Source organism: Cucurbita moschata, unplaced genomic scaffold (genome assembly GCF_002738365.1).
Source record: "Cucurbita moschata cultivar Rifu unplaced genomic scaffold, Cmos_1.0 Cmo_Scf00048, whole genome shotgun sequence".
Classification (NCBI taxonomy): domain Eukaryota; kingdom Viridiplantae; phylum Streptophyta; class Magnoliopsida; order Cucurbitales; family Cucurbitaceae; genus Cucurbita; species Cucurbita moschata.
This window is the reverse complement of record NW_019268564.1, coordinates 560,443-573,726: the sequence shown is the minus strand read 5'-3', so window position 1 is coordinate 573,726 and position 13,284 is coordinate 560,443. Positions and strand designations below refer to the sequence as shown.

The window sequence follows — 13,284 nt, the reverse complement described above, 5'->3', positions numbered from 1 at the left end:
TTTAAGGACTAATTGATAATTAAATTAAAAATGTCAAATAAAAACAAAATTAAAAATAATAATTTAAAGTGTGGTAATATTTTTGAGTAATTCTATATTTTTTTAAATTTTAGGCCGATAATTAATTTTTTTAAGTATATTTTTATTTTCTTAATAAAATATATAAATTATTAACTAAATTTCAAAAACAAAAAATATATGTAAAAAAAAATAGATAACAAAACCAAATAATTTTAAAAATTTAAAAACAAAAAAATTATATTAATTTAAAAATTAATTTGAAAGAAATTAGGGAGAATTATCCAAAAATGATTATTATTCACATAGATAAAACGACAAATATCAGGATTTGGAAGAAACCGACGATATCACCATACAACAAATTTCTTTCAAAAAACGCTTGATGGACTTGTTCCAAAGATGTTACCAACTGCAATTAGTGCACAATACTGGTATGCAACAACTCGGAGATCTCAAGTGCGGTTTCTATGAGAAAAAGTAAAAATATTGCACTCGTTTATCTGATCGTGATGAGAGTAATGTATACGAGTAATGTGCTCGTTTTCCTTCAAATATAATACGAGAGATATGATAAATCATACTATTCTGACTCTTTCTCTCCTTATTCCTTAATTAGAATCTCCAAAACTAAAAAGAAATTAAATGAATTATATAAGGATTAAATGGTAATTTTACAGTTGGTTGAACCATATGAATATTTTATTTAAGAATTAAATTAAGATACAACATTTTTTAGTTTGGTAATCTAATGATTGTTAAAAATGAAGCTTTTGAGGCCCATTTATTGCGTCATTCATTACTAATTAATTAATTAATGTGAAAAAGCAACCAAAAATATTAATTAAACAAATTATTTATAGATTTAAATATTATTATATTTATTTCATCAACAACTTAAAATTGGTTTCTGTTATAATTTAATTTTTTTTAAAAATTGATTCATATTATAAATTTTTTTTTGGAAAAAGTAAACAATATCACCTAATTTTAAAATTTATTTAAAAAATATGAATTATATTTAAATAATATTTTAATCTATATATTATAAAATAACGTTCGAAAATTTATTTTTGGTCCCTAAATTTTATGAAAACAATAATTGGATCTCTATATTTTAATATATAACAATTTTTTTTTTAATTTTTTAATCAAATCGAAATATCTATTTTTATTATTTGACAATTGACCATAAAAGTAACGAAATTAAAAGTATAAGGATTAAATTGTTATATATTAAAGTGTAAGGACTACGTTGTAAAAAAAAAATCATGGACTAAATTGTAATTAACCAAAATTGAGAGACTAAATCGTTATTTTCTAAAATAATTTTGTTTTTTTTAAAAAAATAAACTTCACTTCAAGTACAAATAAGATATATTAAAATATATTTTTAAAATAAATATAAAAAAAAAAGTAAGAGAGAGAATTTCAAGACATTTCTTATCAATTTTAAATAACCAATTAAAATTTTTATATTCCAAAATAAAAAATAAGTAAAGATTCTGATTCTTTTCTTAAAAGAATATGATTTGATAATATATATGAAGTTTAACGATATTATTTATGGAGAAACTTTTCATATACTACCATCTCGAGTTAGAGACCTAAGCCAAAATTTTTAAAGAAAGATTGAACCTAAAAAAATGATGAACTGTGTCGGGATTGATTTGTTTCGTAAACGAGAAAGCTAAGCTTAGAAAATTATAAGATTCCACTTTGATTCGATTACGAGGATTGTAATTAAAAATGTATTTCTTCCTTCTTTTATCACTAATAACTTAGAATCGGTGTGAAACCGAGTTCAAAGTTCACGTTTTCATTCATTTGGAACCGTTTTGGTAGCTGCTCTTCAATCAAGGGGAAATTTTCTAATAGAAAAGCTGTTCGTTTTTCGGGGTCTCTTTGGAGTGGTATGACGAAGGTCGGGCTAGGAGTGGAGTCCTAAAAAAAAAAAAAAGAAGAAGAAAAAGCTACACATTCTCATATACTTTCATTAAAGAATAGCTTTCTGCATCACTTGTGTTTTTAGCCTTTTTTGACCATCAAATTTCCATACACATCAACAGAGAAAAGTGTCTAAATCCACAATTACTAAGTTGACTTACCATAAATGTTTCCTTGATCAGCTGTTGATGATATTCCGTTAGGCCACGTTGGCGTTTTCGAGCTCCGTTTGCACTCGTCATGAGAAGCCATAGGCTTCCTGCACAAATTAAGAGATCAGAGTACTGAGACATCGTCAATCACTGACTTCATTTCTTTCCAACCGTTCGTTTTGCGCCGGGAACATCGGCAGTTTTACGAACATTCTTCAAAAGACGTTTATTTTAGTCAATGAACTCTTGTTCTCGTCTGGTGGTCGAGGCCCTAACAAGCTTATATCAATGGAGGCTCCATAAACTTGAGAGGAATGAATTACTGCATCATATATCTTAGAAGAAAGATTGAGACCCTCACTCTTAGCTTTCATGTATAACTCATAAGCAAGCCTTGGTTTACTGTCCTTCGCAAGGGCCTCGATCAGCAATTCGTAACTCACCTCGTTCGGAGAGATATTTCGAACTTTCATGCGGTGAAACCACTCGTAAGCTACACTGCTCATGCCATTACGAACACATCCCGTGATTATCGCATTATACGTGACGACTGTAGGCTCGATGCCTGATGCAACCATATCGTTGATAGTGAGTTCAACCATGTTGAACTTCCCTTGGCCAGTGAAAACCGAAGCCATAGTTGTATAGGCATAGATGTTCGGCGCCACCCCGACTTTAATCATATGATCCCAGACACTACGCGCTTCATCATAGAGCTTTCCCTTCTCCAGGGCACTAAGTAACGCCCCGTAAGAAAGGACAGTCGGTTTTTCGCCTTGGTCGATCATTCTCCTAAAAATTTCGATAGCCATGGAAGTTTTGGCAGCTTTCGAACAGGCAACAAGAACAGCATTCCATTCCCGAATTCCGGGTTTAAGACCTTTCTCTTCCATTTTGTTGAGTAACCGAACGCCCCATCTCCAAATTCCTCGGTTTTTCGCAGCTGTGAGAAGAACATTGAAGTGAGAAACAATCAGTTCATATGACAGGTTATTCGGTTTTGGTCCTTTCTCCAACAAATCTTCATAAATCTCCAACGCAGCCCACCATTTCTTAGCTTTCCCCATCAACCAAATCACATGATTACAAACAGATAAGCTTATACCAGATTTCTTTTCTCTTATCCTATAGTACAATTCTTTTGCTACGTTATGGTGCTCCGCACACGTGCAAGCCCAAACAAGTCGTTCCTCTTCAGCACGATCGAGCGACAGTCCTGCTTTATCCATTTCCGTGAGAAGTTGCAATACCTTCGTGCTTGCGCTATCACCCTTCACAAGCCAAATCCTCATTACTTGGTAGCAAACACGCCTAGTAAAGTTTTCGAGCTTTAAGAACTCATCGTCCCAATCTACGTTATCGTCTTTCGCTATCTCACCATTACGATATCTTTCTCTCAACTCAACCATGAACTTTAAAGCACCGTTCCCATCTTTCATCCTTCGGTATGCTCGTAAGGCCGTAGAGTATGACACAGGGGACAGAGTTAAGCCTTTCTTCGGCATCTCTTCAAGAATGTCGAGAGCTTTCATTGGCAGTCCTTGGTCCAAGTAAATCGACATAATAGTATTGTACGTAACAACATTTGAAACGATTCCTTCCTGAGACATATCATTCAAGATATCTTCCATTTTCGAAAACTCTCCAGATTGCTTAACCGCACCGAGGAGACTGTTGTATATGAACAAGTTTGGTGCGATACGACCATTCGTTTCGATCTTCCTTGTCTTCAGCCATTCAACAAGAGCCATTGCACACCCCAACCTCTTGTCTCTCCCAAAACCTTTAATCAAGGAAGAGAACACTTGAAGAGGCAATTCACCAACATCCTTGAGAACCTCCTCGACATCGTCTACAGTTCGAGCAAGCTCCAACCGACCCGCTAGAGCACGAACATCAACCTTAACATCTCCCTCTCCCTCTCCCTCTATACCTTCCTCATCTTTAAAACTCCTTCCACTGCTATTTTCACCATTAACAGAGTCTTGATCGTGTTCATCCCAATCTAAACTCTTCTCAGGAAAATCATCTCCAGAATTCGATTGAACCCTAACAATTTCACCATCAATCGTTGGTTGTTCAACAGCCCAAGCAGATAAAAACCACACACCAAGAGAATTCCTCTTCGGCTTCATTAATCGAGCAACCCTAAGCTTAGAACAGCCATGGCGGAACTCAAAATTGCAATCAAATTTCGAGTTCTCATAACAAAATCCACATCTCAAAACACTTGAACTAAAGGGAATCAAAGCGAAACCGCCATTTCCACAACAACCAGAAAACCTAACACAATTTATCCTTTTCCTTGAACCATTAACTACAGAATAAGAACCTAATTCAAGGCCAGAGCTACTAGGACACCAATCACTAAGAATACTCATCGTCTATGCAAAAAACAGACAATCCCAGAATTTGAGTATCCTATGAACGATTTCCCATTACAATCCAAAGTTGGAAAGAGAAACGAAGAACAGAATTACCTGCTAGAGATGTATCTGCTTCAGCTTGAGCCGTAAATGAGAGGATTGAAGAGCGATTGAAATGAATGCGGATTCGATGAATGATTTTTTTCGGATAATATGGGTTTTGTTTGATTCTTTCTTCTTTGTAAGTTGTTCTTATCACAACCACTGAATTTGTAGTTAAAACTTTTTATTTTTTTATTATTTTTTAACATATTTTTATAATAAGGTATTTTTAAAATAAAATATTAATGGAAACTTTATAATATCGATAATTTTATCAAGTAAAAGTAATAAAAATCTAAAAAAATATATTTTAAAAAATTATTGAAAAATTAGTATTCAATGAGCTCGGTCGTTTCAACTTCATCCTAAGTCTTTTGATTATTGAAATCGGGTAGACCTGATTTCAACCCAAACGGTGACCATTCGTGAACCTCAAATATCAAGCATTCACAAGTGACAACTTGTCTAACATCAGTTATAATCGTCAAATACGGGTTGACCTGACCAAAAGCAGTCAACCGTGAACTAACTCGACTCAAATAAAAATAAAAATAAAAAATTAATCAACTTTGTAAGACAATCGAGCATACCCACATTTCTTTAATGCAATAATTTTTTTTTTCTTTAAAAGCGTGTGTTTCTCATGAGCTTTGTACACGTAAAATTTGAGAATTCGAGAATAGTTACAAGAAGTTGAAACACATTATTACTGTGAAAGCAGCCCGTGATTATTATGTAACAAGACATAACATTGAAAATAAACTCGATAGAAACAAGACATAACATAACAACATTGAAACACGTTATTACTATGGATCTCTTGCTCTAAAAAACCGAACAACAATTTCAAAGTCGACGTTACAAATTGTTGGAAGATGGTCGAACAACCGCCAAAAAGAGACAAGACTTTGAAAGTATTCCAAAATGAACCAATTATCCCAGAAAACCAAGTCTGACAGAAACAAGACATAACAACGTTCAAAAGAATAGTTACAAGTAGTCGAAACACGTTATATTACTACAAACCTTTTACTCTAATAAACCGAACAACGGTTTCGAGGTCGACATCATTAATCCTTTTGAGACCATGAAGCAAAATGTGAGAAGAAGATCCACCGATAGCCAAAAAAACGAACATAATTACTACGTTTCTCAAAAGAAACCAGACATCTCTCAAAACAAACTCGACTGAAACGAAACATAACAACGTTCAAAAGAACGGTTACAAGAAGTCAAAACACATCATTACTACGAACCTCTTGCTCTAAGAAACCGAACAACAATTTCAAACTCGACACCATTAATCCTTTTTGAGACCATGAAGCAAAGTATAGGAAGAAAATCCAACATCAGCCAAAGACAAACATAATTACAACGTTGCTAAAAAGGAACCAGACATCTCTCAAAACAAACTCGACGAAAACAAAACATAGCAACGTTTCAAAAAATAGTTACAAGAAGTCAAAACACATCATTACTACGAACCTCTGGCTCTAAGAAACCAAACAATGATTCGAAAGTCGATGCCCATGCCATTAATCCTTTCGAGACCATGAAGAACGCTTTGAAAAGAAAGTCAAAAGACAGGACAAGCTTTGAATTAGGAGACCAGACATCATAGATTTTGCAGAAGAAAGCTTTGAAAAGAGACAAAAAGTCAAATCCTGACCTCCCATTTCCAGCAGATGGCTGAGCTGCGCATGCTCCTTGTCCTTGTTCTTCCCATGTTCCAAAAGCCAGTTTTTCATTACCACTCAGCAACAAATGATGCAGAGATTTGTATAATAGACTGTGACAATAAATTAGAAGAAAGCAAAACAAGATGATGTTTTATTCCCTTGCAAATCCACGCCCATTACCCGGTTCGTATTCTATCAAGCCGATCGACACTTTTTCTCGCTCTTTCCAATTGGTGTTCGACGCTTTTCCGTGACTTTTCATGGCAATCGACACTTTTACGAGACCTCTCCCCATGGTTAAAGGAGAGTCTGAGCTTTTCTAACTTATCAGTAGCCTTCAGCTTCTCTGGTTGATCAGTGCTCCGCCTTGGTTTGTCTCTCCGGTCCGTGCTCTTCCTTGGAATCTCGAAAAAGTCTGTGCTCTTACGAGGCTGCTCGTATTGGTCTGTACTTTTTCTGGCACTGTATCGCTGTGAAGGAGGTTTCTCAACTGTTCCTACAAACTTCTTTAGATGCCTGATATACTCGGGATAGAGCTCGAGATTATAGTGGTTTCCGCCATTTAGCCACAGCGGTTCGTATTTCTCTTTACAGAGCTCCCATAGTTGCTTGCCATGGGAGCAATCAACCACATCATCTGAAGTTCCCTGCAAAATGGTGTAAAGATGCCTTAAGTTTTGAATACTTTCACAGAGCCAACATTAGATAGCTACAAATTACGCTGATCCCACATTGGTTGGGGAGGAGAACGAAATATTCTTTATAAGAGTGTGAAAACCTCTCCCTAGCAAACGCGTTTTAAAATCTTGAGGGGAAGCCCGGAAGGAAAAACTCAAAGAGGACAATATTTGCAAAGAGTGGGCTTGAGCTGTTACAAATGGTATTAGAGCCATACACCGAGTGATATGCCAGCGAGGAGGTTGAGCCCCAAAGGGGGATGGACTCGAGGCGGTGTGCTAACAAGGACGCTGGGCCACAAAAGGGGGTGGATTGAGGGTCCCACATTGATTGGAGAAGGGAGCGAGTGCTAGCGAGGACATTGGGCCTCAAAGGCAGGTGGATTGTGAGATCCACGTCGGTTGGGGAGAAGAACAAAACATTCTTTATAAGGGTTTGGAAACCTTTCCCTAGTAGACGCGTTTCAAAAACTTTTAGGGAAACGCGAAAGAGGAAGCTCAAAAGGACAATATCTGCTAGCGGTGGACTTGGGCTGTTACTACATCAATCTTACTATACGAGTTAATATGTTTTCATGGTATGAATCTAAAAACTAAACCAAGAGATGATACTTCCTCTTCGTCTACTACGACACGAGCAGACCGATAATGATTAATCTTCTTTCTTCATAGCATCACAAACATTAACAGCCAAAACGAGCAAGTGCCCGCCTATTACCCGACTCCTAATAACACTAAGATAAAAAGAACCAAACTGCTTAACATATTCAAACCCAAGACGGGTCAACACGTCCACGCCACAGAATCATATCCATAACTCATATGTTAAACAATGCACAAAGACTTAAAGAGGAAATACGTTGAAGACCGTCCTTACATGAATGATGAGGATCGGGCAATTAACCAGCGAAATTTTGTCGATATTCTGCACATAGATGGAAAACGAAGTCCGTTTACTACACGTATATGAAAACCAATGAACCAAATAGTAATATCTTACCTTATAAATATCGAACCAGTAGGAACGCTTTACGGGATACATGACTCTTAGACCTGAGAGTATTGGACTATGCAAAACAACAGCTCTTAAGTGAGGAAGTCGAGCTGCAAGATCCAAAGTCGGGCCACTCCCAACGGATTGACCGTATAAGATCACATCTTCCTGTTTGGTACCATAGCTTTCTTCAAGACACTTATATGCAGCCTCAATATCTGCATATGTATTTTGCTCAGATGGCTGCAACACAATGTTTGAAAAATCCTCATTGTATTATATAAAATAAAGAGTTATTTCTGTCATCAGAAGCAAATTCCAACACACCTTTCCTGATGATTGACCGTAACCCGAATAGTCGTACCTGCACGAAGTAAATGGAACAGTATCAGGAACAACACACTTAGGAGGTTGTTTAGACTCGTTTTGTAACGGCCCAAGCCCACCACTAGCAAATATTGTCCTCTTTGGACTTTCCCTTTCCGGCTTCCCCTCAAGGCTTTAAAACGCGTCTGCTAGGGAAAGGTTTCCACACCCTTATAAATGGTGTTTCGTTCTCCTTCCCAACCAATGTGGGATATCATAATTCATCCCCCTTCAGGGTCCAGTGTCCTCGCCAACACTCGTTCCTTTCTCTAATCGATATGGGACCCCACCAAATCCACCCCCTTCAAGGCCCAGCGTCCTTACTGGCACACCGCCTCATGTCTACCTCCTTTCAGGGAACAGCCTCCTCACTGGCACATAGTCCGGTGTCTAGCTCTAATACCATTTGTAACAACCCAAGCCCACCACTAGCATATATTGCCCTCTTTGGGCTTCCCCTCAAGGCTTTAAAACGCGTCTCCTAGGGAAAGGCTTCCACACCCTTATAAAGGGTGTTTTGTTCTCCTCCCCAACCAATGTGGGATATCACACGTTTGGTAGACATGGCAAGGTCGAGAATTTCCATCGAACAAGACGATGAGCTACGTGAGCTTTAGAGCATGGATTCACGATTCACAACTCCTCCTACCTGCAGATTAACATCTTCCCCAGCATCTAAATTTGCCAAAACTAAAGCCCTGAATCTATGATTTATAAGGATAATAGATTGATAAACTGAAACGAACAGAGTGACAATGAAGCCCACAAGATTGGAAGATCTACACAACAATAACTCACAGAAAGCTGGAACAGAACTTAAGCAAATTCTTCAAAGAAACCAAGCAACAACAAAATTCCATGAAAAATACCCTTAAATCGATCTAAATTTGCTTAAACTAAACAAAATGCAAGCAATCAAACGCATAATCTTCAAGAACAGAATGCCAAAATAGAGTAGATCAAAAGGCATAAACAGAGAGCTATCAAAACAGAGTTATCGAATCCAAATGTTAAGAAATGGGGGGAAGAACAAGTACCCCATTAGATTAACACGCAGGTGAATACTGAGCTCGATGAAGAGCTCATACATTTGGCCAAGATCGGCGGCGTTGCCATGAGAATACAACAGAGTGGAAGTCGCCATAGGATGCCGGACATAAACGGCAACAATATCGGTGCTCCGACGAGAGGGAAGTTTCAGAACTTCAACATTTTCGCGATGAGGGAAAGGGCTAAGAAGCAAAAGACCAGTAAGATCATCAGTGATGAGCTTATAGGAAGGTGGATTCGGCGGGAAGAAGGCGAACTTCGCCGCCATGGATGAGGTAACGCCACCCATATCGCCGCTGCTTTGGAACCCACAAAAGATTTCAAAATCTACACTGAAAAAACGTCCGATTATATCGAATTTCGAGGTGTTTTCGATTTGGGAATTTCAAAATGAAACCGACATTCCTTTAACCCCTTTGGATTTTTCTTTTTAGAGACAGTGGGGAAAAGAGCACAGAAGATGTTCATCCAGTGAGTGAGATTGCTACATTCTTCGATGGATTAAGCCTCCTTCCTTCCCCATGTTTTAGAGAGAGAGAGAGATACAGAGCGGTGGACCAGAGGGGGTCTGAAGGTTGAATTATTTGAAGGGTCAGATTACTTTCAGTACTCTGTGTGAAAGGGAATTATGGCAGACGCAGCCTCTGCTTTGTTTGGTCTTGAAATGTAAATTTCAAATATCACATGAAGCTAGAATGTACAACTAACGTTAGTTATAAACGTTAAATATTTTTATCTTCGTGTTGACTCGAAAAAAATGTCTAACTTCTGAACCGAGCCAATTTTTATCTTTGGGTTGATCATGTTGACTAGAAAAAAATGTCAACTTATGAATCGAGCCAAATTTTTTATTTTTATGAAAATTTGTCCAAATTGATCGGCGAGTCATATAAACATTCTTATTTGCCACAGATAAGAGATCCAGTTTTATAATTATGTTTCATTGTATAGCTAACGGGTGGTTACTAGTGATTCCGACTTCATGTAGGTAAGTTGCAGCCTACCATCTGAACTGAGGATGGGTTTTTGGAGTTAGCTCACCTTAACGGGATCACAACCCTTTGTCCCAACCCATGAGAAAGCCTCTTGTTTCTGTTCGACATCTAGTGATTCCGACTTCATGCAGGCAAGTTGCAACCTACCATCTGAACTGAGGATGGGTTTTTGGAGTTAGCTCACCTTAACGGGATCACAACCCTTTGTCCCAACCCATGAGAAAGCCTCTTGTTTCTGTTCGACATCTAGTGATTCCGACTTCATGCAGGCAAGTTGCAACCTACCATCTGAACTGAGGATGGGTTTTTGGAGTTAGCTCACCTTAACGGGATCACAACCCTTTGTCCCAACCCATGAGAAAGCCTCTTGTTTCTGTTCGACATCTAGTGATTCCGACTTCATGCAGGCAAGTGGCAACCTACCATCTGAACTGAGGATGAGTTTTTGGAGTTAGCTCACCTTAACGGGATCACAACCCTTTGTCCCAACCCATGAGAAAGCCTCTTGTTTCTGTTCGACATCTAGTGATTCCGACTTCATGCAGGCAAGTTGCAACCTACCATCTGAACTGAGGATGGGTTTTTGGAGTTAGCTCACCTTAACGGGATCACAACCCTTTGTCCCAACCCATGAGAAAGCCTCTTGTTTTTGTTCGACATCTAGTGATTCCGACTTCATGCAGGCAAGTTGCAACCTACCATCTGAACTGAGGATGGGTTTTTGGAGTTAGCTCACCTTAACGGGATCACAACCCTTTGTCCCAACCCATGAGAAAGCCTCTTGTTTCTGTTCGACATCTAGTGATTCCGACTTCATGCAGGCAAGTGGCAACCTACCATCTGAACTGAGGATGAGTTTTTGGAGTTAGCTCACCTTAACGGGATCACAACCCTTTGTCCCAACCCACGAGAAAGCCTCTTGTTTCTGTTCGACATCTAGTGATTCCGACTTCATGCAGGCAAGTGGCAACCTACCATCTGAACTGAGGATGAGTTTTTGGAGTTAGCTCACCTTAACGGGATCACAACCCTTTGTCCCAACCCATGAGAAAGCCTCTTGTTTCTGTTCGACATCTAGTGATTCCGACTTCATGCAGGCAAGTGGCAACCTACCATCTGAACTGAGGATGAGTTTTTGGAGTTAGCTCACCTTAACGGGATCACAACCCTTTGTCCCAACCCATGAGAAAGCCTCTTCTTTCTATTCGACATCAACTGTATTGAATGCCCCACAATTTTGAAAGTTTAAATTTAATCCTAATAGTTTTAAATATTAGAATGAATCCTTCTAATTTTGAACTCGTCATAAATTGAAGTAACTAAATAAAGTTCACAACCCAACTCTCTATTTTTGAACCGAGTTAGATAGTCAGTTGTTCAATTATTATTTTTAATTGTCATAAAACCAATTAATTATCCATAATATATGCTGCATTAATAACAAAAATCACATAAAACTTAAATATCAAACATCTACAAATCTAAACGGTTGGAGCTATCGGGTCATTTGAACACCCTTAGGCAAAGGTAAAGATCGTAAATTTAACCAAGTTCAGATCAAGTTGGGTTAAACTAACCAAAAAATCTAAACCCGCTAACCAAAGCAAAATTTTGGTTCTCCAAAAATCCAACCCAACCCAACTTTTTATGGGTTGGGTTAATTCGTCAAGGTGGTTCGAGTTATTAGGTCATTAGAACATCCTACTCTATACATAGCGACATTTCTTTTCATTTCAAGCCTCTAGTCAGTCACTTATATATTGTCTCGACTAAATCAAACGGTCGAGAATTGCTCGTGTAGACAAGGAGATCAAGTCCCATCAGCTCCAACCTGGATCAACTGCAGCAATGGTGAAAATCATTATCAATTACAGTGAAGAAAAGAATGAACAATAGGCAGATGGGAAGGGAATGATTATTTCCTTTATCCAAATCAAACTTAATTCACACCATAAAAAGGCTTAGAAGAGATGTTGATATGAGATCTGCATGTATTATAGATGGAAATTTAGTCAAAACTAATCAGAAACATTGATATCATTAAATTCAAAGGTGCATTTATTACCGACCCCACATGTGTGAGACCCTACCTCGATTGGAGTGAGAAACGAAACATTTCTTATAAGGGTATGAAAATCTCTCCCTAAGAAATGCATTTTAAAACTATACGGTTAACGGAGATACGTAACGAGCCAAAACGGATAATATCTACTAGTGGTGAGCTTGAGTTGTTACAAATAATATAAGAGCTAGACACGCAGTGTGCTAGCGAGAACGTTAGGCCCTAAGGGAGTAGATTGTGAGATCCAACATCGGTCGGAGATGGAAACGAACCATTCCTTATAAGGGTGTGGAAATGTCTCCCTAAGAGATGAGTTTTAAAACCATACGGCTAACGGCGATACGTAACGAGCCAAAACGGACAATATCTACTAGTGGTGAGCTTGAGTTGTTACAAATAATATAAGAGCTAGTCACGTAGTGTGCTAGCGAGGACGTTGGGCCCTAAGGGAGTAGATCGTGAGATCCAACATCGGTCAGAGATGGGAACGAACCATTCCTTTTAAGTGTGCGGAAACCTCTCTCTAAGAGATGGGTTTTAAGACCATACGGCTGACGACGATACGTAACGGGCCAAAACGAACAATATCGTTACACCACAAAAGAACTTTGATTTGTCATAATGTCAGCCACACTACATGGACCCCAAATCAAGGAGAAAAGCTTCAAATCAAGATCATAAAGCAAGCACCAACCTCTTGTGTTTGAAAATGACTAAATAACAACTGAATATAAAGGGAAAATGCCTAGGAAGTAGAAATGAAGCTATGGGCAGAATAAAGGAAGGGGGGTCCCTAGTTTTATGTAAAGGAATAGAAGAAAAGAAGTTGTGGGCCTATGTGATCCTACCTCTCCTTTTTTTTTTTTTTTTTTTGGG

The 13,284-nt window shown here is 38.0% G+C and overlaps 2 protein-coding genes across 2 annotated transcripts; both read right to left on the bottom strand.

The window, feature by feature from the left end:
• Positions 1–1,978: 1,978 nt before the first annotated feature.
• Positions 1,979–4,736, bottom strand: LOC111435163 (pentatricopeptide repeat-containing protein At3g46610-like). Its single transcript, XM_023072527.1, has 2 exons — positions 4,598–4,736; positions 1,979–4,501 (listed from the first exon to the last, which is right to left on the bottom strand). Exon 2 carries the CDS (start codon positions 4,496–4,498, stop codon positions 2,333–2,335), a length of 2,166 nt encoding a protein of 721 aa, XP_022928295.1. The 5' UTR covers positions 4,499–4,501; positions 4,598–4,736; the 3' UTR covers positions 1,979–2,332.
• Positions 4,737–5,754: 1,018 nt separating this feature from the next.
• Positions 5,755–9,963, bottom strand: LOC111435178 (protein ABHD17B-like). The gene is made up of 7 exons (XM_023072549.1): positions 9,339–9,963; positions 8,263–8,299; positions 7,942–8,178; positions 7,819–7,866; positions 6,445–6,911; positions 6,255–6,303; positions 5,755–6,147 (listed from the first exon to the last, which is right to left on the bottom strand). The coding sequence occupies exons 1-7, from the start codon at positions 9,638–9,640 to the stop codon at positions 6,121–6,123; spliced, it is 1,167 nt and encodes a 388-aa protein (XP_022928317.1). The 5' UTR covers positions 9,641–9,963; the 3' UTR covers positions 5,755–6,120.
• Positions 9,964–13,284: the final 3,321 nt, after the last annotated feature.